General features: G+C 42.0%; 1 protein-coding gene across 1 annotated transcript in view; it reads right to left on the bottom strand.

The window, feature by feature from the left end:
- Positions 1 to 1442: 1442 nt before the first annotated feature.
- The window catches only part of JAKMIP3 (Janus kinase and microtubule interacting protein 3), a 108699-nt gene continuing 84191 nt past the window's right edge, over positions 1443 to 25950 (bottom strand). Inside the window, exons 6-22 of the mRNA XM_035138580.2 lie at positions 24223 to 24342; positions 21560 to 21706; positions 20852 to 20983; positions 20383 to 20418; positions 19594 to 19653; positions 18545 to 18673; positions 17478 to 17606; positions 14519 to 14602; positions 13413 to 13475; positions 13089 to 13187; positions 9732 to 9830; positions 9575 to 9628; positions 8144 to 8209; positions 6042 to 6110; positions 5871 to 5948; positions 2106 to 2309; positions 1443 to 1692 (exon numbers count right to left, since the gene is read on the bottom strand). Coding sequence (XP_034994471.2) covers positions 1567 to 1692; positions 2106 to 2309; positions 5871 to 5948; positions 6042 to 6110; positions 8144 to 8209; positions 9575 to 9628; positions 9732 to 9830; positions 13089 to 13187; positions 13413 to 13475; positions 14519 to 14602; positions 17478 to 17606; positions 18545 to 18673; positions 19594 to 19653; positions 20383 to 20418; positions 20852 to 20983; positions 21560 to 21706; positions 24223 to 24342 — 1695 coding nt within the window. The 3' untranslated portion in view covers positions 1443 to 1566. The remainder of the gene's footprint in view (positions 1693 to 2105; positions 2310 to 5870; positions 5949 to 6041; positions 6111 to 8143; positions 8210 to 9574; positions 9629 to 9731; positions 9831 to 13088; positions 13188 to 13412; positions 13476 to 14518; positions 14603 to 17477; positions 17607 to 18544; positions 18674 to 19593; positions 19654 to 20382; positions 20419 to 20851; positions 20984 to 21559; positions 21707 to 24222; positions 24343 to 25950) is intronic.

Raw genomic sequence — 25950 nt, 5'->3', positions numbered from 1 at the left:
GTCCCTTCCGACTACAATTCTATGATTCTATTGATATATTACCATAGCATATGCATCATTCTGCTTTCTTGAATTGTCCTACTCCTAGGCATAGCAGCCAACTCCTAGAGGCCTAGGTGCCCCTCTCCCCCCCCCCAATTACTGGTAAATACCGTATTTGAAAGAGTCATCCCCCCATGTTGATGGGCTTTCTATGTGGGGCTTATCTGCCCCCCCCGTATTTTATTAAAGATGGAAGAGGGAGGGAAGGAAGGAAGAAATAGAGAGAGGGATAACTCATATTTGTGGGTGCCTCTGGGTAACGCTGGGATGCTGGAACTCTGCATGTACAGGAGCCTTGTAAGCAGCTTTCTCTCTGCTTGATTTACAGCAGGCACGTCCAACAGGTAGATTGTGATCTACCAGTAGATCACTGGATGTCTGTGGTAGATCACTGGTAGGTCACTGGCACCCCTTAAAAAAGCTCACCCAAAATTTTCCTCCTCCCTCAAAAAAGTTGAACTATGACCTGAAGCCCTAAACAAAAATGGACCTCCCTCCCTCCTAAAAGAAGCTCAACAAGTTTGACCTAAACCCCAAAAAACAGGGCTTCCCTTCCTTTAAAAAAAACTCAACAGCTTTGACCTGAACCCCCCAAAAGGGGGTAGATCACCCCCAGTTTTAAACTCTGAGTAGATCAGAGTCTCTTGGGAGGTGGCCACCCCTGATTTACAGTATACAGATGCAGGAGGAGGGGCAGACTGGAACACCAATGCTTTTTATAAACATCACTGTGTCTGTCAAAGCTACAGCCCCCCCCCCTTTCTTATTCACTTCTTTTTAGCCTTGCAGAGCCACCTTAGTCAAATTGAATCCCCTGAGTCTGCACCCTCATTAAATCGCCAATAGAACTCTTAATGCTCCTGAATGCTCATTAACAGCTCCCACTTAAGAACAATAGGGTGAAATGGTCAGCTATCGAATCTTGCCTGGGGATATATGCTCCATTGTCTTAACTGCTTAACTACTGGTAGCCACTTTGCTTTATTTATTTGATGTGTTTTTGTTACTGCTGTGTGTCCCCCCCCCCCCAAGCAAGCGGAGACTTAGCTGCTCTTGCTAAAGCAAAGCCCTTTCCACTTCAGTTTTTGGAGGGGAAAAGTGCTGGTTATGGTCTGTAAAATACATTAATTTTTTTGCTTCTAGGGGGGGCAGCTGCCCCCTCCTGCCCCCCTGCCTACGCCCATGCCCAGAGAGCTCCATGGTTGCATGGGGGTTTAAACCATTGTATCCCAAGTGCTAGGCCAATGCCATAACTACTACACCATGCTGGCTGTAACATACATAAACTAGAATGAAATAAATTATGTAAAAACATATTTATGCTTAAAGAATCATCATTTGACTTCCAGAAGCCAAAATGCCTATTTAGTAAGAAACCATCCCTTTTCTACAATCCCATATGAATGTTCTTAATAACACTTGTGACTGAGCAGGTAATGATCAAGACAATTCCTTTGTCCAACCAGATCATTTGGAAAATGACTAGCATTAAATGAGGCTGTTGCAAATAGTTATATACAAATCCTACTGCAATAGGCACACCTTCTCATTCACATTTTTCAGTGTTGTCATTACTATACATACCTTTTCTTCTAATTCCTTTATTTGTCTTATTTGAGCTTCGATTCTTTCTTCTAGCTCTTTAATTCTCTGTGGAAAGTGAAATTCTATGTGAATACTACCATTTTGGGGAGTAACATTTTAACCTGAACAATTTTTCAAACACTTCAGGTATGGGTTATGCAGGGGCTGTGATACAGACATCTCTGATTCCTTGGATATGTACAAAATTCTGATAAATTTCCCAATACCTCCAGAGCCTTGGTTCACATGAATGAACTTACAGGTCGGTGTGGCTGCAGACAGTCTTTCAGGTAACTTGGTCCTGAGTTGTTGCTATATCATGGTTTAGAATAACAGTGCGAAAGAAACTCGGGTGCAATGAAAAGCCAGTGCACCACCCAGATGCATGTGGGAAACCTGCAAGCTGGACACAAGTGCAACAGCACTCTCCTCTCCTATGGTTTCCGGCATTGGAGCATTTCCTCCTACCCAAAGCATACCTGTTGTGCATGCTGAATGTGCTCCATTCGTTCACGGAGGATCTGGGTGTCCCTTTCGCGGAGCTCGCTCATCACCTGGCGCTTCCATTGTTCCACAGCATTCTTCAGCTTCTCTCTTTCATCTTCCGAGAGGATTTCGGACATTTTGGCTCCCGCTTCCTGCTGCAGGGCATCGTAAAGCATGGCTTCCAATTCTAAAATGTGCTAAATGAAAGGGGGAAATTATTTGTTCACTATGAAGCTTATTATTTGCATTACGCTCTTGTAATACTTGCTGTGTCGCTTTTTGCCTTTTACTGTATTCCTTTGCTGTGGATGCTTATTGTGCTCACGAAAGCCAGTTTTTATTCACCTTGTACAATATCATTGCCACCCAAAAATCAGACCCTGTTTGTACCTAATTTAATATGGTTTTGCCCTTTCTGTGGAAAATCTGCTAAGTTTTTTTTATTAAGAAAACCAGCTGCCAAAAACCTTTTCCTAATAACTGAAAGTCCTGTGTGCAATATTTGTTGGATGTAATCCATTGGTACAGTCAAATGCAACTTTCCTAGAGTGGGCATAGGCAGGGGGACATCCAGTCATTGTAACTTCCTGTTCCACTGGTCTGGAGCTTCCTCTCCCTACATGTGATTTGGGAGATGGGCATGGCTCTGGATGACTCCATAAAAGAGCCGAGTCACCCAACCATTTCCTCAGTTGTCTTGCTGTTCTTTTGCTGCCACGCTGCTCTCCTGCAGGCGTTTTGTTCTATTAATGCAATTTTGATGTCTGCTGGCTCTCAGCCAGCAGCACATGAGCTCAGTCTCCATATGAAATGAACTCACTGTTTCTTTATGTGACCACTAAGTAAAGCCTGCCTTTCAGGGATCAAATTGTGAACTGAAATGTGAGTAAACTTTTTGTTACTTTACTCAGAAAGACTCTTGTGCAGGCATCCCCAAACTGTGGCCCTCCAGATGTTTTGGCCTACAACTCCCATGATCCCTAGCTAAGAGGACCAGTGGTCAGGGATGATGGGAATTGTAGTCCAAAACATCTGGAGGGCCAAAGTTTTTGGGATGCCTGCTCTTGTGTCTTTATTCTTTTAAGAGGGAATAAAGGGGACACCAGGAATTAATGTTAACTAAGAGATTAAAATGAATCTGCAAACTAGCTTCTAGCTATATTGAGGGAAATCTGCTCTGCTACTAGCGTGAGTGAAGAAAGGATAATAATCTGTTTTGGGGGGTAGTTCTGTACTGTTTAAAAACTACTTCCACTGATTATTTTATTTTATTTTATGACTGCAGATCACCTTGAGACATATTATGAAAAAGGAAATTCAGAAATGAAATGACAACAGCAGCAATAAATTCAATGGAAATGGGGGGGGTGAGCTCTGGAGACAACATAGTGTCTGAGCGCAAGAAGGAGACCCATTTCACACATCAAAGTCTTACTTTGCTGCTGAAATAGCTGTGCAAGAGTGGTGGGTAGTTGGGTCATGCCATGTCTGCCTAAATTGAGTTAAAATCCTAATCATTTTATTTTTATATAAATGCATTGTTGAAGAAGAAGCACTAGGTCCTAGAAAACAACAAACGCCTCCCAGCTGCTTGTCATCAGCCACCACCCACTAGATAGTTTCACTGGAATACACATAGATAGCATGGAGAGCCTTTTATTTGTGAGGAATAAAAGTCCTCAGAGTATTCTGGATAAGCCTCTTCCTCTCACTCTTAAAGGTGTGGGTGGAATGTGCTTGATATGAAATGATTTCCATATTTCTGCCCTGTCACTGACAATAATACAGAGAATGCTCTGTGGTGTTGCCTTGTCTAAGATAATGCAGAAATCCCTTCTGTGCATTAGGCAAAGTCTGCAGGGAGCTTTCATTTCACACATCAGTTCATAATCCCTGATATATTGTTATGTGTGCATAATAATGTGGAAGCATGATAACCTGAGTCTCTGTGCTAGAAAGAGGGAGCACAGAGGGTTAATCGGCTATGTTATGTCCCTCAGATATGTCTATCAATGGACACTTCTCAGGCTTGCAGCGATAAACTTCTCATTGCCAACATTCTTACTGATCCAGCTTTTGTACCTTTGAAAGCAGAGTGGAATACAGAAATTAAGTGCGGAAAACTTTCCCTTTCATTTTGTCTTAATGCCATGGGGGGAGGGAGCCACCCTGCTTTTTGTACTAAACTCCCTCTCATGATCTCTTTCGCCATGTACAGTCATACCTCGGGTTAAGTACGCTTCAGTTTGAGTACTTTCAGTTTAAGTACTCCATGGACCCGGAAGTGTTTACTTCCGGGTTCCTCTGCGCGCGCACACGCAGAAGCAATCTGCATGGTTCGCGCATGCGCAGAAGCGCTCTATCAGCGCTCGGATTAAGTACTTTTCGTGGTGCAAATGGCACCCTGGAACCAATTGAGTACTTTACCCAAGGTACCACTGTAAGAAAAAAAAAATCAATTTTAATTTTTATCATCTAAAATACAGTCTTATTTATTTTATTGTACAGTACATTGATTATTGCCTTCATTTTATGGATCAATGGTCTCGTTGGACAGTAAAATTCATGTTAAATTGCTGTTTTAGGGGGTGTTTTTCATCATCTGGAATGGATTTAATCCACTTTCCATTACTTTCATGGGAAAGTTCACTTCAGGTTAAGTATGCTTCAGGTTAAGTACGGACTTCTGGAACCAATTACAGTAAGTACTTAACCCGAGGTACCACTGTACTCAGAAACACTGTCTCCTCTTAACAAGAAAGGGCATTTGCAAACTGCCTTAGTTAAAACTCTGGCATTTTTCTTAAGAGAAAATGTACCAGCACTGCAGTTCCTAAAACAAAGAGTATTTGTTAAAGGAGTACCCCCTATTCCCTAGGACTGAGTAAGTTGATCATAATTATTCTTTGAATACTCATGACACAATCAGAGAGTAACTGGGACTTATTTTGGATGAAATACTCCATTAAGTCATGAAACCGAGTCTGTTTTGTTTCTCTATAACAGTGTTTCTCAACTTTTTTTGGGCCAAGGCACACTTGTTACATGAAAAAAATCACGAGGCACACCTGGAAGAAAGTTCCCCTCTGCCGCTCATTCCGGCGCCCCTAGAAGCAGCGGCTGCGGCTCCAGCGCGCTCATCTCCGCTAGCCTGAAAGGGAGAGGGGCTTCGGAGGATCCACCACTTACGGAGCTTCCGGACGAACGGCGACAAGGACAGCTCCGTCGGAGGAGACGACGAGGCAGCAGAGCGCGCTGCCATCGCCGCCACCGCCCCACATTCAACCACCGCGCCGCAAGCGAGTGCGAACTTGCGAGAGGTGGGGTTGGGGAACAGAGCGGCGCCAGGCCATCTCGCGAGAGCAAGCGGCGAGAACAGTTGCCCGAAAGGAGCCCCTGGGAACTATAGTCCTTTCTCTGGCTCCCTTTCCCTCAACAGCGTGCGGGGGTGGCGGAAGTGGAGCTTTCTCTCATCAGCCAGGTTTGCGCTCTCGCGAGCCTTGAGCCGAGGCTTCCGGCTGGTGAGGGTTTGCCGTTGCCTGGGAAACAAGCCGCACGTCACGGCACACCAGCCAGCGTCTCGCGGCACAGTAGTGTGCCGCGGAACAGCGGTTGAGAAACGCTGCTCTATAACATCTGTTCTTCAACACTCAGTTTTAACTAAAAGGCTTCTATCAGCTGATGGAATATGGAATGGTCACTCTCATTCAGGTTGTTTGAATCTTCCAAGAATTTAATCTTCCAAGAATTCAACTTACCTTATGTGCTTGGTCTAAGGACTGCTTCCTGTAATCAAGTTCATCATCCAAATATCCCTTTTGTTTACTAAATAGTTCCTAAAGATGGAAAGAGATTTCAGTTATACTGGCTATCTTTCTATGTGCTGTGTGGGATTCGTTTTTAATTTTTTGTATAAGTTCTTGTATTACCTTTTCGTTTTCTAGATCTATCATCTTCTGCTGTAGAGCTGATTCTGTTACTTCTATCTGCTGCAGCCACTACATAGACATGATGAGAAAAAAAATCCAAGTCAGATAAACAGATTTGACAAATGAGTAGTTGTCAGAAGTTCTCTTTTATTATTGTTCTCATATTACTGATCAATTAGACCCAAAACAAAGATGCTCCAGTATATTGCTATCTTATAAACCACAAACAAAAAAACAACAAAATGATCAACTAGTTCCTTGAGTACGGTAATGATTCCCAAGAATGCAATGAGGATATTCTGAGTATTGCGTTTGCTGTTGAACAGAAGTGTGGAACCTCAGATTGCCCAGGGGAGGATGTGGCCATTGTTCTGAAAAAAGATTCCTACCCCTTGGTCTTGACCAGGCACCCCCAAACTTCGGCCCTCCAGATGTTTTGGACTACAATTCCCATAATCCCTGACCACTGGTCCTCTTAGCTAGGGATCATGGGAGTTGTAGGCCAAAACATCTGGAGGGCCGCACTTTGGGGGTGCCTGGTCTTGATCATGCTTAAGACTGCTGCCCATAGGGTATTATGAACAGCAAAATGAAGTGCTGAGTTATGATAGCTATGTAGTCAAAATGGGGCTACCAAGGACAAAAGAGAGCTATCAGCATGCTTTGGAGAACATGATATCAACTCACAAGGACTGAGCATGCTCATGGCTAAAGAATGCTGAATATCGGTAAGGTAAAGGTAAAGGTATCTGTAAGGTAGGGGAACAGAAATTGGAGGGGTGTGTGTGTGAATGCAATTGAGTGCCCTGAAAGCTGGCACAATGAACAGCAGCACTCCACACTATGCCTATTCGTTACAGGTCCCACTTATATCAACTGTCATAGACATTTCTAAGGAATAGCATTCAAATGGAAATGGCCCTTTATGACACCACCTACCACGTTAACCAATTCACAAGGTATTCTTTGGCTTACTGCAGGTGCCAGCTGCAATGGTCGCCCTAGGAGCATCGTCCCAGCACCATCTGCGTCAGAAGGTTGGTAATTCGGGCCCACCCAGGGACAGCTGTGGGCAGGATTCCTGGCTTGCAAGAGGTTGGCTGGAGGATCCTCAAGATCCCTTCCAACTCTACAGTTCTACGATTCTCTGTAGTTCTTCCTCAAGAACAAGAGTGTCCCAATATATGTGCTACACATTGTAAAGGTAAAGGGACCCCTGACCATTAGGTCCAGTCGTGACCAACTCTGGGGTTGTGGTGCTCATCTCGCTCTATTGGCCAAGGGAGCCAACGTACAGCTTCCAGGTCATGTGGCCAGCATGACTAAGCCGCTTCTGGCGTACCAGAGCAGCACACGGTAACACCGTTTACCTTCCTGCTGGAGCGGTACCTATATATCTACTTGCACTTTGACATGCTTTCAAACTGCTAGGTGGGCAGGAGCTGGGACCAAGCAACGAGAGCTCACCCCGTTGTGGGGATTTGAACCGCCGACCTTCTGATCAGCAAGCCCTAGGCTCTGTGGTTTAACCCACAGCGCCACCCGCGGCCCGCTACACATTGTAGTGCTAGCATAAAAAAGCTTCAACTTGAGGCAAGAAATTGCCTTATGATACACTATTCTACATGTTCTGGTGTTGGCATGGGGAAGAGAAATGCATGGGGGCCATTTCAATCAGCATCTACTAAGCTGGGGTGCTTCCTTATGGGGACTTAATTTTCAAATGAATTGTTGACATAGTGCGTATTGGGCATTGGTACCAGGGCTGTTGGTTGTTTTCTTTACTTATTTGATTTCCCCCAGAAAGGGAAAATCTGAATTACGTTGGGGGGGGGCATGAACAAAGCTAGCATTTTTAGGCCAATAACATTGTGGGTGCTGCAAAAAAAGCTGCACGTGTGAAAAGTACCAATTTCACAATAAACACCTGTATGGAAGCATTCCTAATCTTAGAAACAGCTTTGAATGCAGTGTGGGTGAGGAGTGGAAAAATACCAGTCCTATCACTATACTCCCACTGATCATGACTGTGCTATACCAGAGAAAGCGCTCACTGCATATCTCTCAGAATGGGGGGGGGGAGGAGAAACCATGCTCATTACCTTTTCGGCCAGTGTCAACACTGTCCGCGCTTGTATAACAACTACTTGCTCGTCATTCGTTAGGTTCTGCAGCAAGAACAAAACAGGATTGTCATCAGAGCACATGCCTTTTCATCTTTTTGCCATAGCCAAATTATGTCAGGAGAGCAGAGCAGCTCTCGGTATGGTGGCATCACATTGCATGCTGTGTTTTCCTAGATCAGGAAGGGGGAACCTGTTGTCAGACTCAATTCCTACCAGTCCCAGCCAGTAAGGACAAGGATCAGGGATGAGATGGGAGTTGAGTCATGACACCTGGAGGGACACAGGTCCGTCCGTCCCCGACCTAGATATTATGGAGCAAAAGGAAAAAGACATATGGAAATATAGCAACTCCATGTCTCACATGACCTAGCCCTGCTTCCCAAAGAGCACCTCTCTTTTTTGCACACAGGGAGGTTCTACATAGAGCCAAAGTCTTCTACACAGCTCCTTTAGAGAAAACGTAAGTATACAGAAGAGAACTGCAACTCAGATCTACAAGCATGATGCACAGAAGAAGCCAGCAGTAGTGAGTGGTGTTGTGCCTCTGCTCCCACTTTCAGGGATGGCACGAGGGCAGGGCAGAGTAGCAGAAGGGTTGGCCGCATGCAGTTGCACTGGTGGAGCCAGTCCAGCATTTTCACACTGGTGTGCCCACACAGCCCCTAGCTTACCACTGCCTTATCCCCGCCCCCAGTAAGTAGCAGCAATGCTGCTGTAGGTGGAATGGCCCTTCCCCATGGCGCCAGCAACTCCTGAAATAGACAGCAGATAACAAAGATGCAAATGCCAGCACTTTTAAATCCCACTGATTTCAATGGGAGTGATGAAATCAGGCAGGCTCCATCTTTGTGCGGGTCATCAAATAAACCGACAAGCAGTTCATCAGAATTCACTTGTAACTTACACAGGGTCAGTAGTAAATTAAAGAGTTTGACCCAAGAAATAAGAATTTATGTAGCACAATTTTGTACCATTTTTAAAAAGAAATAATTTAAATTTAGTTCACCTTAGGCTCTATCTTGAATCTATTCTATTTGACAGAGCTTAATTCTCAAACTTATTAAAATACTTGTCAAAGGAAGCAAAAAGCAAAGACCGGGAAAGCGTTGGGGGGTGGGTGGGAGAAAGAGTGCGCCTATTCATGAATTGGTTTTGCTTTTTTAAGAAAGTAGCATAAAATTAAATAGCCAACATTAAGGTGGTGTGGAAAAACCCATAAAGGACCTTATTGGCATATAATAGCAAAGGGCATGCAAATATTGACCTGTATTGACTTGTCCCCGACAAAATGTAAGAAAAGCATTTTTTTTATTAAAAGATGCTTGAGGTTATTTAATGCTATCTGGACAAAAGGACAAAACATACTAGTAGGAACATGCACAATTTATTAAATGAACATACACTTACGGCGTTATCCCCTAAAATGTCCAATTTTTTCATCAACTCTGCTACTAGTATGTCCTAACAAGAGAGAGGTACACAAGGCACAGAATATCAGAAAAATGCACAATGCTTTGCTGAGATGAAGCAGTAGCAGAGAAAAAAGAAAATAAGAATGACTTACTGTTACTCCTTCTGCCTCACAGTAAACCTGGAGGGGGCTTTTCCCTTCAGTAAAAGGAATGTGATGGAAATTGATAGCTGGAGATCTTCTCTCTCGCTCCTGTAATCAAACCAAAACTGTGTTGCTTTATCATCAGCTTAATTAAGAATGAGCTTTCATGAACTTAAATATAAAGCCAACTATGTAAGGGAGTGACTGTCAATCATTTGGAATCTGCACATAAGGAGAAGCATTGGCTGCTTTGAGATACATCTAAGGCAGGGGTCAGCAAACTTTTTCAGCAGGGGGCCGGTCCACTGTCCCTTAGACCTTGTGGGGGCCCAGACTATATTTTTTTGGGAGAAGAATGAACAAATTCCTATGTCCCACAAATAACCCAGAGATGCATTTTAAATAAAAGGTCACATTCTACTCATGTAAAAACACGCTGATACCTGGACTGTCCGCGGGCCAGATTTAGAAGGCGATTGGGCCGGATCTGACCCCTGGGCCTTAGTTTGCCTACCCATGATCTAAGGGGTGTCATGCTGTGATGTAATAGTACAAATGTGGTGTTTAAATGGTACAGACAAAAAATGATTGCTCTTTGCATAAACTTTAATCTGAAACTCGGGCATACAGCAAAAGTTGGATAGTGAGAATGTGCAATGACAAACAGGAAAATCCAAGCTCACATGCATTGCATTTTCAGTAATAAAAAAACCCACAAATTTGAGTTTCTATATATATTTTAATGGAAATTCCAAAACTCTTGACTTTTTGTCTCCAGTCATTATTTTGTAGAAAATATTCTGGAAGTTGCCTGGTCCTCAACTAACATATGTAGAGAAGCACCTTAGCTAATATGGGCTTAAGGAGTGTCTTGGTCACTCTGCTCTGTCAGAAGCGCACAAACAAATGGACTGTTCCTTACCAGTCATTCAGTACTGTGCATGCACAGCTTTGATGGGAAGCATAATAGAGAAATATGTGGCATAACTTCAATTCTGGGCTGCTAGGGAGAGACAAGACCTTTGGAAGTGATGGTATGATTTGTTTGTTAATCCCAGTATTACCTACTCTGACTAGCAGTGCCTCTCCAGTATGGATGGCAAAGAAATTTGATTCACTATGTAATTAAAGCTAAATATATCAAATTCACACTTTCTGAAACAATATGTGAACCGAAACACAGCTATCCTTCAAAAGTTGCACCTATCTGAATTTTGCGATGCGAAAATTCTTCAACCGAACAAAATGTTCACAAAAATGCATATACTAGGGGGTGAAGGAGAAAGTAAGCATAAAAATGATGATATATGGGGAAATTGCTAGCAAAAATATGTATACATTAGGTGAAATTTTATTCAGAGAAATTTTCACTAAAATGCTGCTGAATTTTCATAGTTTTAAAAGAACAAACCAGAAATTGCTGCAAAACATGGAAAACTGAATTTAAGATTGGGAAAATGAGAAATGGAAAGAATCAAAATTGGCAGTTCCTTCCATCTCCCCTTAAGGGACCTAGACAAAGGTATTTTCCAAGAGCTGCTACTTGCTCTTTTGAACTGAACAGGCCCATGATTAAACCTTGGAACTTTTGTATACAAAACATGCAGTCTTCTACTATTCAGCTCCCCTTTAAACTTTTCAATGTTATATTTTTTTTCTCCTAGTATAAAAGAAGTATGGCGTTTTTAATATCTTCCTACACTTTCTAATTAAGATAATGCAGGTGATTATTGCATCCTATTGATGTGCGGAGTCAACAAAGCATCTGCATTGGGTTAATTTATTTAGTAAACATACAGATTCCTATATATAAAATATCTCAAAGTAGATTATAGTAAGGAGCCAGACTCTAAAACAACAAAGAGTCAAGGGCTGTTGTCAATGTACAACAACTCAATATACAGTGCAGATGATATTCAAAACCTAGCAAATAAAAACAATTTTAAATATAAAAATCCACCCAAAACCCAGACTTTAAAATACTATAAATAATAAGCTGTATGATCCAGGACCAACAGTTAACGTGGCTTTGTCCATCTAACCTCCATTTCCCTTTGTCTGCTTATGCGCTCTTTATAACTGACTTATCACTATTTTTACCCACACTTCTGAATGTTTGAATGGTACATCATAAAAAGGTAAAGGGACCCCTGACCATTAGGTCCAGTCGTGACCGACTCTGGGGTTGCGCGCTCATCTCGCATTATTGGCCGAGGGAGCCGGCGTATAGCTTCCAGGTCATGTGGCCAGCATGACAAAGCCGCTTCTGGCAAACCAGAGCAGCACATGGAAACACCGTTTACCTTCCCACTGTAGTGGTTCCTATTTATCTACTTGCATTTTGACGTGCTTTCGAACTGCTAGGTTGGCAGGAGCTGGGACCGAGCAACGGGAGCTCACCCCGTCACAGGGATTCAAACCGCCGACCTTCTGATCAGCAAGCCCTAGGCTCAGTGGTTTAACCACAGCGCCACCTGGGTCCCTGTTTGAATGGTACATCATAAGGCATTCTTAAACAAGCTAAGATTCCAGCATGTTGCTGTACAGCTAGAGAAGAAGTGTGCATGCACACTTATCTGAAGAAGTGTGCATGCACACGAAAGCTCATACCAAAATAAAAACTTAGTTGGTCTTTAAGGTGCTACTGAAGGAATTTTTTTATTTTACTTCGATCCAGACCAACACGGCTACCTACCTGTAACCAGAGCTAGAGAATGGTCAGCTTTGGCTGCAGGCACACCACACATTTAAAGCACATGCCTTCACCCCCAAGAAACTTGGAAACTGTAGTTCACCCCTCAGAAAGCTACAATTCTCAGCACTCTTAGAAAACTGCAGTTCCTATAATTATCTGAGGTGGGTGGGAAATGCCACGTTAATGTATATGGTGCACACAGCCTGGGTTTTGATTAAAAGGATCACTGCAGTAGCATCGTGTCACAACCAGGGGGCGTTCAGCTTGCATGTTGAGCAAACTCACAATATCATTCATGGTGCTGCATTACAGCAAGTCACTACTATTACATCTGCAAATGTAGCAAAGGGTGGTGCAGGACCGGCCAAGGAAGAGCGTGATGGAAGTGATGCTTGGCTTGCAATAGTTACTTGTACATTATCTCCAAAGCTCTTCTGACACTGTGATGCTATCTGACTTGGCATAAAGGCAGATGTTCTGTAATATTTGCCACCAAGTTGTCAAAAGTGTGATTGCCGCTGACATGCAGCATAGATCTGTCACTCTTGCTTCATTAAAGAACTCACTGTAGTCACACCAGCGTTTGTTGCTGATCGCTCAGTTTACAGCTATGCATACCCATCTCTCATTACGACAAAGCAAACTGGAAAGCCTCTGCGGCCCATACTCACTTCCAGTTCTAATATCCTAAATTCCAAGAGTTCGTTTTGATCTTTAGCATCCTGAACATCATGCTTTAACCGAGCCTCTTCCACCTCCATCTGTTTTATCTGGAAAAGCAAAGGGATTGCTCTTTATGATATTACATACATAAAAGACAGATCTATTACGTACTTGATGAGAAAATACCATCTTTTCTTGTATTGAAAACTAATGCACACCTAGTCCATTAAACTCCCTTTTAGTTCACATATGATGCGAATGTTCTTTATTATTAATCTTTAATTACACTTTTGCACGTAAGTATTGGATGAATAGAAGTGTCCAAAATATACCTTTTCTACGAGCTCTTGATTTCTTTTGTACAATGCTTGTTTTTCTTCAATCCACTTCATATCCTTGGGGGGGGAAACACAATAATATTACTGGAAAAACACTGGCAACTTTCAATTCCTAACACTGGATTGGTTTATCCTATGGTTACCAAGACAGGAGAGGAGGAGCCTCACAGCTGCTTTGCTTTTCCCTGGGCCTCTTAGCTCAGCATGGTGCAGGAACTGAGCCACAGTTTAGTTTACCATGTCATCTTAACACAACTAAATTCTTTCCTCCTTAACCAGGAACTGAAGCCAAAAACAAATCTTGGAGCTGAGAACCTTGGCTTAACTGCTGCGCTAAGCTGAAAGGACTGAAGAGGAGCAAAGTGGCTTCAGTGCTCTCCCCAGGAGCCAGCACATTCATGTATACATGCTTACATGTGAACACAGCCACGGGCAGAAATCAATAGAAGGCATATGATTTCCCAGGAGAGAATTGTGAGCAGGTCATTGGCTTCCTGACTGTGTTGAGCCAAGACACTTTTAAAATAGCACGTAGGCTGCCTCTCTTGAGAAGTGAAAGCAGTGAAACGAACTATTTCTGGAGGGCTTTATCATCCTTGTTTTTTGGAGCCTTCCCTTAGATTAATTCTATGCTCAACACATAGGGAGAGGATCAGAAGTGCCAACAAGCCAGAATGAAGGATAGGGAAAGCCCCTGCAATGTATACCGCCACAGTTAAGTGATAAACCTGCCAAACCAGAGAATTGTGGACAGTCTGGTAGATTGGGACCTCAAACCTAGGTGCAAGAGATTAAATATTGAGCTGCCCTCAAAATATATAACCCAATCGAAGCCAGACTTGTAAAAGTAAATCTTGGAGTTAAGCTTATTCCAGCAGACTCCAGTAAATCAGCCCAAGAAAGGACATAGAAGGTGCCTGGACTGTGGCTTGGAGGCCTTGAGAAAATCTCTCAGGACTGATTACAAGAACAATTTTCTCAAACTCTTAAAAGGAAAATGTTGAATGAAGAAGGCTGCAGGCCAAGGAATACATGGGGGGGGTGTATTTGCACATAGCTAAACATGTACTGATATTATGCATTTGCCCTGCATCTATTACCTGTCCTTGCTCCGCAAGTGCCTTTTCTAGGTCATCTATCTGAGCCTGGGATCTGTGGATTTCTGCTTGAAGCTGCTCACGAGTCTGTAGGATGGGATTGAAGAAACGTCAAACTTTCTCTGATAGCTATCATCCCAAGGACAATGCAGTTCTACCCATCTGAATAGCGCAGGGTGACACTATAAACACCCAAATGCTGATCCATTAATTCAGACAATTTGAACAGCTATTTGCCGATAGCTGGTTCACACATTATGAAAGCCAGCAATCTCCATCTTGGAACTGAGTCTACAAGGTGACCTCATGGCTGCAATAGCCAAAGTACCCAAAGTAATTTTCTTTCTCATTTCCCTTGTCTCAGCATCTTGCCTGAAAAAGTTCTGGCGAACTGGAAAACTTGCCACATATTTGCAACTTTTTAGTTTGTCCTAAAGGTCTTGCCCAACAGTGGACTTTAAATAGAAACATACTTTTGAGATGGGGATACTGATTTAAGAAGTGGCTTTGTGTTGAGCATTAAGTATTGGTCAATTTCCCCCCCCCCCCGACTAAATCATATTACAACTTTCAAGCTGATTTTCAAACAGTGTACTGTATTTCAATCACCTGTCTATGTTGTGTTCTATGCCTCCTGGGATGCAATTGGTTATCAATAAAAATAAGTCTGGGCCAGGTTAGGAGGGAGCAACCCTACCCCCCAATTTTATAGTAATAGGTGATACTGTATATTGCTGTAGACATATGTATAAGACAAAACCCTTTGACTTTCTGGGTGCTGTTGGACTCCAACTCCCATCAGTGTCAGCCAGTGGTCTGGAATGATGGCAGCTGGAGTCTACCAACATCTGGAGGATACACAAGTTTCCCATCTTTGACATAAGGTATCGTTATTTGCAAGGTGAGCTCAAAGAAGGCAAAACACAATTTAAATATTCAGACTCTTGTAAGGAAATGCATCTCTTTTAGAAGTGTAAACCTGAGAATACGTAATCTTAGTAAATGCTTGTGAGCATTTTATATTCAAGAATATTACTAACAGATTTCTATTGTAATGGCATTCAACGCCAATGGTTTTTATTTTGATATATAATTTTTTTAAGCTGACGAGAAGCATGAAAATAAAAATGCACTAGATGTGGTTTCTCAGTAATCTATTCCTTCAGCACAAGAGTGAACAATGTGACTGATATGAGAGACCATAAAGTTGAGTTTTGTGTTTGAGATGGTTTCGTAGGCACATTATGAATTCACAGCAGATCAGAGTCACATTAAACAACTTTCTGCCTAAAAAAACCTCCCCCAAAATAATTTATCACTGATAACTAAAAGAAGAGAGGGGGGTAAAGTGGAAGAATGAAAATGGGGAGCACACTGAAACTCATTTAAAGCTGTTTCTCAACTTTCTGCACTTTAGCTTTCTACCTAGACATCATTTTACCTTGTCACTATTTGTCTTCTACCTTTATTTTGGAAAAGTTCAGATGGTTGTCCACCTTAATATGGGTACTTCTCTCTTATAGTTCCCACATGTTCCTGCTATGCTAGTTAAGACCACAAACCTGAAAGCAGGGTCTGCCTTAAGTTTTTTAAGGTGATGATTTATCTCAAGTTAATCAGGACTCACTCTCATTGAAAGAAATGCAACTTAACAGCACAATCTTATGAATAAGGCAAGTCCCACTGCATTCAGTGTTCTCCATCATGAGGGGAACCTACACAACTGCAACAAGGTCCATGCTAGAGATCGTCACCATCCTGTTCATAGAGGATGCAAGAGGGTGGACCAATTGCACTCACCCCTGTTCTCCCTTTTCACATATAGGCTCAACTCAGAAGATGAACACCTGTATAAGTTTTAAGTCCCACTGAAACTAGTGGATCAAGTTGTCTGTGAGTAACTTAGGCTGCAGTCCTGTACACAATTCAAGTACCATTGCATTCAGTGGGGCTTATTTCTATGCAGATATGCATAGGGGCAACACAAACACAGCCATCCCTTCTCTCCCTTCTCACATGTTGACTTATTCCAGAAAAAGAGCATCTGAACATGCCATAGCTGCCAAGTTTCCCCTTTTCTCGCAAGGAAGCCTATTCAGCATAAGGGAAAATCCCTTTAAAAAAGGGATAACTTGGCAGCTATGAAACATGCTCTATAGCCATGGCTGGTCTTGATGGATTGTAATTCTAGATCAGGGAGGGGAACCTGTGACCTCCAGAGGTGGTTGGACTGCAACTCTCATCATTGATGAAATGCTGATATGGAACAGCACCATGGACACCTCCCATATGAACACTGGCTATACTGACTGGGACTCAGAGTTGGGGTCCACCACAGGTTCCCCTTCCCTGTTCTGGACAGTTTATGGATACCTAGTGAAGAATAATAACCTACCACAAATAATACTTTATGAAGCTAAGGCCTCCTTCCGTTGCTACGTTAGTGGTATGGCTGCTGCTGTAGGGTGTTTCCCTCCCCGTGCTGTTCCATTAATAGACTGAAGTCTTGTAGGATGAGTTGGCAACTGAATTCCTTCCCATAACAGCACCACCTTCCCATAAATTATCACTCTTCTTCAGAAATTGATGAAATGCTGATATGGAACAGCACCATGGACACCTCCCATGTGACTTTGGATATTACTTGAGTGAAAGGAGTGGTCCCCACAGTGATAAGGCAACATTAAAATATACATGTCATCTATACTTTTTCAGAGTCTTTGGGCAGGTAAGCAATCATAAATTTTCTTAACCTAAAGCAGGGATGGGGAACCTGTGGGGCTGATAGCAGTTCATGCCCGACAAGTGTCTGGAGGGATGGATTTCTCCACCTCTGAACTATAGGATATTCCCTTATTTCTCACCCAGAAAGGATCTAGTACTTCTGTTATAAGGGTTAGACTAGCAGGAAATATGATATAGTTACAAGCCTTTATTTTCATGTAATATAAGCAATTTAGACCTTAACTTCTCGTTCTGCATCCAACGTTCCTCCAACCTGCTCTTGCAGCAGAGCATATGCCCTCTGTAAGGCCTGGTATTCCATCGTCAGCTGCCGGAATCTCAGTTCTGTTTCTTCTTTTGCCATGCCCTAAAGCGCAACAACAATAATAATAAAAAGGAAATGTCAGATTGAACTACGAATATAATTCTCCTGAGAAAGAAAACCAATGGAATTCATAAACAGCCTTTACGGACAGTAAACTCTCCTCTAGGATAGAACATTTTGACAAGATTTACACGGGTGGCGCTGTGGTCTAAGCCCACTGAGCATGGGGCTTGCCGATCGGAAGGTCGGCGGTTCGAATCCCTGCGACGGGGTGAGCTCCCGTTGTTCGGTCCCAGTTCCTGCCAACCTAGCAGTTCGAAAGCACGTCAAAGTGCAAGTAGATACTGGTAAATTGGTACCGCTCCGGCAGGAAGGTAAACGGCGTTTCCATGCACTGCTCTGGTTTCACCAGAAGCGGCTTAGTCATGACCCGGAAAAATTGCCTGCGGACAAAAGTCGGCTCCCTCGGCCAGTAAAGCGAGATGAGCGCTGCAACCCCAGAGTCGTTCGCAACTGGACTTAACTGTCAGGGGTACTTTACCTTTACCTTTACCTTTATTCTATGTTTCTTATGGGCTTAACCATTTGAGTTTGTGCAATATCTATGCTACTATCAAATCCATGTGAACAAACCAAGGAAACATAACCATAGGAAAGGGTCCTGTAGCCTCTTAAAGACTAATGAACTGATTATGGCATAACCATTTATGAGCTAGCGTCCAGTACATCAGATGCAAATCAACCCTTTCACCAAATATAGGGGAATAAAATATTCCATGTTCTCGTTCCAGATTTTTCCCCAGGATAGAGAAAGAGGACCTCTATCAGTACGTAGTAATAAGCTACAGTTTTGAGAAATGTATCATTAGTGATTAACTTAGGTCCATCAACATCACTTGGTCTATTCTCTGAGTATAATGTAGTTGCATACAAGCTAATAGTAGTAGTACCCAAACCACTGGACAATGTGTGATAATTACCTCTTCCAAGTCATCATCCGGTGTGCAGGGTGTTTGATCTGTTCGGTCGGTTTGATATGAGATAGAAGAGCCATCAGACTCAAGGGAAGCTTCTTCATCATACCCGAAAAATGTCTCCACCACTGGCTTCTGACCAAATGACAATGTGTCAGTGCAAGGCAGTGAACAATACAAACATATCTTTCCATATTAAATCAAGCAGATCTTAACAATACAAGAGAACTAGACTTCCTTCCTATATGAATTCTGAAGTGAAGACTTACTGTTTGAATAATATGAGCAAATATATTCTCTTTTTCATTTTCTTGATATATAGTAATTTATGAGAAGCTCCTCCGGGAGAATGGTGCATCACAGTAAACACGTATTACCCACCAAACAGCATCTATAGGCTGTATCCAATGAAGGCATCTCATTAGCACAAGGATGTCCTTCTGCATGATGGGAAGTCCTCTCCCTCTCCTCTCCCTGCACCCCTCCATCTGCTCTGAAGAGTTGGGGAAACCCCCGTAACAGATTTAGCCCCCCCCCCCGGGGGACAAGCAGGAAGAAAAGAGGGAAAGGAAGTATTCTAGTGCAGCCGAAAGCCCTTGCACTAACAGGAAAATTTCACTGGATACGTAATTCCATTTCTTGATCATCAAACAAAGGCTGTAAAAACCTTACATAAATTAAGTACACCACCATAACTCATTGGAATAATCTTCATCTTTGATCTGTATAAGGGGGGGGGACTGGCAATGTCCTATCAGCTATGGACATTCTAACTGCAAAGAGGGGGCAGGTCGGTCCTTTGTCCTGTTGACAAAGTAAGTGGCTATGAGGGAAATGGGCCTATTAGAAAAAGGCAGCAGCAAGGAGGCAGAGGGATGACAAGAAAGGGAGCCCAATAGGCAGAACAGCTAAAAGAAGAGGTCTGAATAGGCAGTGAGCTAAAAGGGATTATAATAGCCTATGGTCACAGTTGGCTTGCCCCATAAAGGCTCTTTAAATATCATTATATACAGTATGTATTTAAATAATACATGGTTTCCCACTTACTCTCTTACCTTGGGAAATTTTGCGAATTTCTTCCTTTGTTTCCTATACCTTAGAAGTTTATCCCGCTCCTGCAAGCAGAAGCAAAATGCATGTGTCAAGACAGCCACAAACTGGGATTGAATACAATCCATCTAGGAAATTGTCAGTCTCTTATACCGTTATATTTATGGAAAGTGTGAAATTGGAATAGAACAGGGCATTTAAATTGCACAGATAATCTATGAGGCAAATCAGAATACAAATCAAAGGACAGTGTTAATAATAAAAAATGATTTGTGAATTTTAAGAAGCACAGCTTCACTTTCAAGCACCTGATCTAAGGCAAAATTCTTTGGCTGGTATCTGTGATGAAATAACCTTGCACTAAAAATAGTCCCTGAATATATATATATATATTCAGGCGGTGACCATTTTAGGTGCATCCAATTGATGCTTGATCTCCAAAATGGGGGAAGAATGGGGGCAAGGAGGAAAGAGGGCAGGGAAGGGCAGGTGGAATGGGGCAGGGCGGAGTGGGGTGTGCTTATATGCACCCAGTGGATATGGGGGGGGGCAGGAACAGAACCCTCGTGTGAAAGGGTCACCGCCTGTGTGTGTGTGTGTGTGTGTGTGCGCACACACACACACACACACACACACACACACACACACACAAACAAACACAGAGCAGACACTAACCAGAATCTCTTTTATATTAACATAGGAAGCCATTAAACATGACAACCTCACCGTACAATTCAATGGAGAGTTCACATAAGCACACATGAAAAGCAAAATGAAATCCATATGCTACTTACTATTACGCTCTTCACATAGCCAGCAGTTTCTAGTGTCTAGTTTAAAAGAATTAGGAAAACTTGTTATATGAAAGGACACTTGCCTCATTTTCTTTAGCAAAATATCGCAATACTGTACTTTTTTTAAAAAAAAACTTGTGCAACCAGCTCTATATATTACATAATAATAAGTGTATGCTTATTATTCAAGAGTCATTATGAGGTACTGGTTAGACTAAAGCGTCAAACCCTGGGAGACCAAGGCTCAATTCCTCAGCCATGAAACTCACTGGGTGACCTTGGGCCTGTCTCTGCCCAGAGACATCTGAGAGGCCACAGGTTTCACCCCCATCCCTTTCATATTTCTAAGTGATGACTTCTCGGTTCCCCACACAAGTCCCAGGGGTTGTGCCCAGAGAGTGAAGCTAGGTCCACGCAGTGCCGGGCCACATGGCAATTACAGAAGAATTGCAGCAAAGTCTTCTCTTACCTTCGAAAGTTCATCTATGATATTTTGCTGCTCTATGATTTGTAACCTCAGGAATTCGACTTCTCTTTCATCTTGACTCTGATCAAGGTCGTTTAAAGAGCTTGGTCTCCTTATTGTTCTCACCCTTTGTCTCTAAAGAAATGGAATAAATGTTGAGCAAATGATGAGAGTGTCTTTTCAACAAACATCATAGAATCCTTTCTCATTATGGCAAGACACTGTCACTCAAAGTTTTCCAAGAAAAAAACAACCCTATTTTTAAATAGTAATATTTAACCACTGGATCAACAACAATTTGTTTGGGTGTTTACATAAAATGGCACAACATATTCATTTTAAAATCACAATAAAAACATAATTTGGAAACAGTAAACATAATAAAATTATTATCCAATTATAGAGAAAATCAACAGATATACAGTAATCACATCCTTTCCCTGCATTTATTATATATTTCAATATAACAGTGGGTGAATATGCAAAAAGATGTGAGTCTTTGACATTTTGCATGAATGCATGAAGTTGTATGCATTTCCCCCCCATTTTATATACCTCATTTATAACCTGTCTATCATATCGCAATCCCAAGGCGGGTTCAATGAAATGTGTAAAACAGAATACAATAAGTACAAGACTATGCTAATATAAAAAAATTAAATACTGTAAAACATGGGATTCCTGGGAGAGTACATGATGTAAATATCTCACCATTTCTAAATTCTCTTGTGTGACAAATTTCAGCTTATTTTCCATACGACGTAAGGCATGAGACAAATCCTCATTTTTCCTACTTAGGCGTTTATTTTTGTCTAGCAGTGGTTTATACTGGCTCTCAGCTTCTCTCAGACGCTTCAACTGAAAAGTGGGGGGGGGGAATTACACAGGCATCAGAAATCTGCACAATGTTGATGGTATAAATATAAAAGAAATATGGTACACGTTGGGTGGAATGTTCCACTTATTCAAAAATTCTAATCGGAAAGATCGGAACAAATATTGGTTTTCTTACATTTACATCATAGAACCTAAGGTAGCTTGCATGGCACCAAGGTGGTCATCTATCCAGGCACCGGCCACATTCACACCCCTTTGGCTTCAGTTAGGCAGTGGCCTCACATGTGAACCTGAAAAGTCTTAGGCGCAGAAGTCCAATTTGATCCTATTAGAATTCCATATATGGAAGGAATTGGCTCAGATTCAGGTAATGGTTTGTGGTACTGTCTATTGATGGAAGCAAAGTTTAATATCGTGTGGAAAGTCAAAATGCCAAAAGGGCACCGGCAAAATTTAAAACAAAGACGTTTTGCACAAATACCAATATGTTTAAAAATAATATAGATATTTCTTATGCCTCCTGGCTTAAAGAGCAGGGAGCAGGGCTCTTTCGCAGTATCCTTTGAGAAAAATGACACATGTCCTCAGCTTTTGCTCTTAAGGGAAAGCCATGTGGAATGGCAACCAATACCATCCCATTTGAAGATACTCTTGCATTCTTTTATGAATGAAACATATGATGGAGATTATTCAGCTGCGAGCCTGGGATACTATTAAGGAAATGGAAAAGAAGCTAAGCGGCTGTGCTTCCCAGTGCTCACAACTGCCTCCTCAAATATGCAAGCCCCAGTTGCGGCCCCAGATTATATTGCAGAACTGCTGCTCTAATGTCCTCTATAAATTTCATCTATATGGATTTTTCCAACATCCCATCATGCTTTATTGCAGCAGCTCGGTGAAGTATAGGCTTTGCCACAGTAAATGTCATTAACTCGCCTTTAAATAGGATTGCATAGAGATGGGGTAGCACTCTGAAGAACTAAAAGCGGGAGGGGAAAATTCCAGACTTCATCAGAATTATAATGAGAACTTGAGCCTACAGCAAAGTGAGGGCCATAGCTCAATGGCAGAGCACTCTTTTTGCATTCAAAAATTCCACATTCAGCCACTGGCAACTTCAGGCAAAGCAAGGATCAAGGAGCAGGTGTTGGGATGGGTCTTGGTCTGAGTCCATGAAGAAGCACTGTCAGCAAGAGTAGACAATAACAGACTAGAATTCAGGCACCCTCAAACTGCAGCCCTCCAGATGTTTTGGGACTACAACTCCCATCATCCCTAGCTAACAGGACCAGTGGTCAGGGATGATGGGAATTGTAGTCCCAAAACATCTGGAGGGCCGAGTTTGGGGATGCCTGGACTAGATGGACAAACAGCCTGACCTGATGCACGGGAACTTCCTATGTTCCACTTTTCACTTCCAATTACACTGAAATGTATGGCAGGGATGGGGAACTCTCCAGATCTTGTTGCATTACAACTTCCGTCACCCTAGCCCATCGGCTATGCTGGCTGGGAATGATGGGAACTGGAAGCCTGACAACATCTGGTAGGCCCCAAGTTCCACACCTGTAATCTAAGTGCTTTATCTTTGACTGGTGCCTAATTTTTTTTTTATTGAAAAGGTTAGTGCCATAGCTGCCAAGTTTTCCCTTTTCTCGCAAGGAAGCCTATTCAGCATAAGGGAATTTCCCTTAAAAAAAAGGGATAACTTGGCAGCTATGGTTAGTGCTCTAAATGCTTATAAAAGCTAAAGAAACTGAGAGGGAAGAAAAAGATGCTTCTTTGTGGCCACTTCAAGAATGAGCGAAAATTCCTTCCTGTGGCAAAAAGAGGGGTTACCAATGGACCTTCAGCAACTTTGAAACTGCCTTAGGAAATGGGCTTGTCCTAGCCATCTATCAAAAGTGTTCTGAGCTTTCTTTGGGTTAGCCTCAATGTTTCTTATTCATTCAAACATCAGTATGCTGATGGCATACTGTAGATAAGTTCCTAATTCCACACGCAATTATGACGTTTCACTTTAGAAAAACATCTTCTTTGGAAAAAAGGCAATTTTTGCTAAGATATGTGTCAGATTCTTGCCTCTTTCTATAGCTGAAGGGGACTGAATGGTTGCTTTCTGGAATGAGTTGAGTAAATCGATGAACTCTTTATAGTCATCAACATTTATTTCCCAGGTTATGTCCATATATTATATTCGCTATATCTGAACACATATCCTACTTCTTAAGTTGCTTCAACCTCTTGCTATCAAGGCTCTCACAAATAATACCGTAGTCAAGTCTCTTGAGTGAAATAGAAACTTAACCGACCTAGGTGTAAAGAGGTTGGATGGTAGGAACAGGGTTGAATCCAGCATAAAATCTGACCAGCCTCGTTTTATTAAAAAGAGTGCCACCCCTCCCCCCCCAAAAAACACACCAAACCCAGACACAGGATCTTGTAGTGCTGAGTACAAGAGGCATATAGATGGAGTGGATCTGCCCTACATAATCCAGTCAGAAGTTATTTTATGAAAAATAAAAGTGATTTCTTACAAGCTCATTTCGTTCCTCTGACAGTAATGCATTCCGATCTTCCAGTTTCCTGATGATTGCACTTAATTCGGCTATTTTAAGTTGGAAGCGCCGGGCATCCCTCTCATCCAACTGCTGTTCCTAAAACAAAAAACAACTGCAAATAACTGTTCATAGAGGAAATATATATATTTTAGAGCTCTTTATGGCCCCATCTTCTTCCCTTGTTGAATCCATCCATTCCTGACTAATTATATATATGTATATATAATCAATAGTGTAACCTATGCCTTAATACTGAAAGATGAGACCAACAGAAATCGAAGAAAGGATGTATGTAAGAGAGAAAGCAAATGCAAAAGAAAAAGAAAAAGGGATGCATATGTAGATAACAAGTCACACACATCATACTGGGAATTGTGAAAGAAAACATTGGGAATTATGGCAATGTTTCCTGTATTTGCCACTGTTGAATTGAGTGCCTTAAAACAGCTGAGCCGATCTAGAACTTATTTATGGTAATGTGAGGTCTATAGATGCTGAAATATAAAATGTAACAGGTACGTGCAATTCTACCATTGCATAATTCCTTTCCCATGGAGTGGTGAATCTAACTGAGCATCAAAACGGGTCACTTAAAAAATCAGAGGATTGTGTTTTAAAATCAATCCACACGTGAAAATGTTTAACCCAAATAGAAAATGAATACAGATATAAGAGTAGGCATCATTGGGTTTTTTTAAAAAAAGAGCGAAATAATTATCTCATTATATTAACATATCCTCTTCATTTGTTCTTGATCTATTTTTATTCATTTGGAACCACGTATGTAAAAAGCTTTAATTCGAGCAAACCAATGGTTATATTTGGCCTGAATGACACTCAACAGTGCTAGGATTCTTCATTCAACAGGTGCAGGAGAGGCTTGGAACAAAGGACAGAAAAGATTTTGTGCTCATTTGAAATGTAGATATAATAGCTACATTTCAAATTAAGCAGCACTACAAAAGAAATCTTGATGAGGATCAACAATGAAAAGAAGTTCAACAAATGTCACCGGGGGGGGGGGATCTCTGTTATTAGCAAATTAACACAGAAGCTGGAGAAGTGGCAAAGTTACATAAGAAGCCAGCATAAAAATGTAATGGGTTTGATTTAATGGAAGAAGAGACTGCAAACAGCATGAAAGAAACAGCAAAGAGCATGTTTGTTGGTATCTCAGAGCATTGACTAAAGTTAAGAGCTTTGTGATGATGAGCAACCTCAGTGATATTAGTAACGAAGGCTAAGAATGATCTCTACAAATGGGCAGGTTACTTCCGTTTCCCCCCTGCTAGTCAATTCAGTTTTGTGGTTGCTTGCGACAATACTGTTAAGTAGCCCTCAAAATTAGCACACACCCATTCATCAGTTGAGTTATGCATTTGCATTGTAAGTCTCGGAGAAAGCATTTCAAGCTGTCAAAGTAAGGCAAAATGTCAAGGTAAGCTGTGTGTGTTGTTGTTGTTGTTTTAATTCTTTTAACCTGCGGGCAAATTAAAACAAACAAAAAATCATGCTGTCACATGTCAAAATAAGGTTTGAAATCCTGCTGGCTGTCTCCCCCTAGAGCAGGAGTGGGGAATCGGTGTCCTTCCCGAGGCTGCTGAACTCACAGCACCCAGCACCTCCGACCATTGGGCATGCTGGCTGGGGTGGCTAGGAGTTGGAATCCAACAACATCTGGAGGGCTGCAGATTCCTCGCCACC

This window comes from Zootoca vivipara, chromosome 5 (genome assembly GCF_963506605.1).
Source record: "Zootoca vivipara chromosome 5, rZooViv1.1, whole genome shotgun sequence".
Lineage (NCBI taxonomy): Eukaryota > Metazoa > Chordata > Lepidosauria > Squamata > Lacertidae > Zootoca > Zootoca vivipara.
Note: the sequence above shows the minus strand (reverse complement) of the source record. Positions and strands in the feature narration are given on the sequence as shown.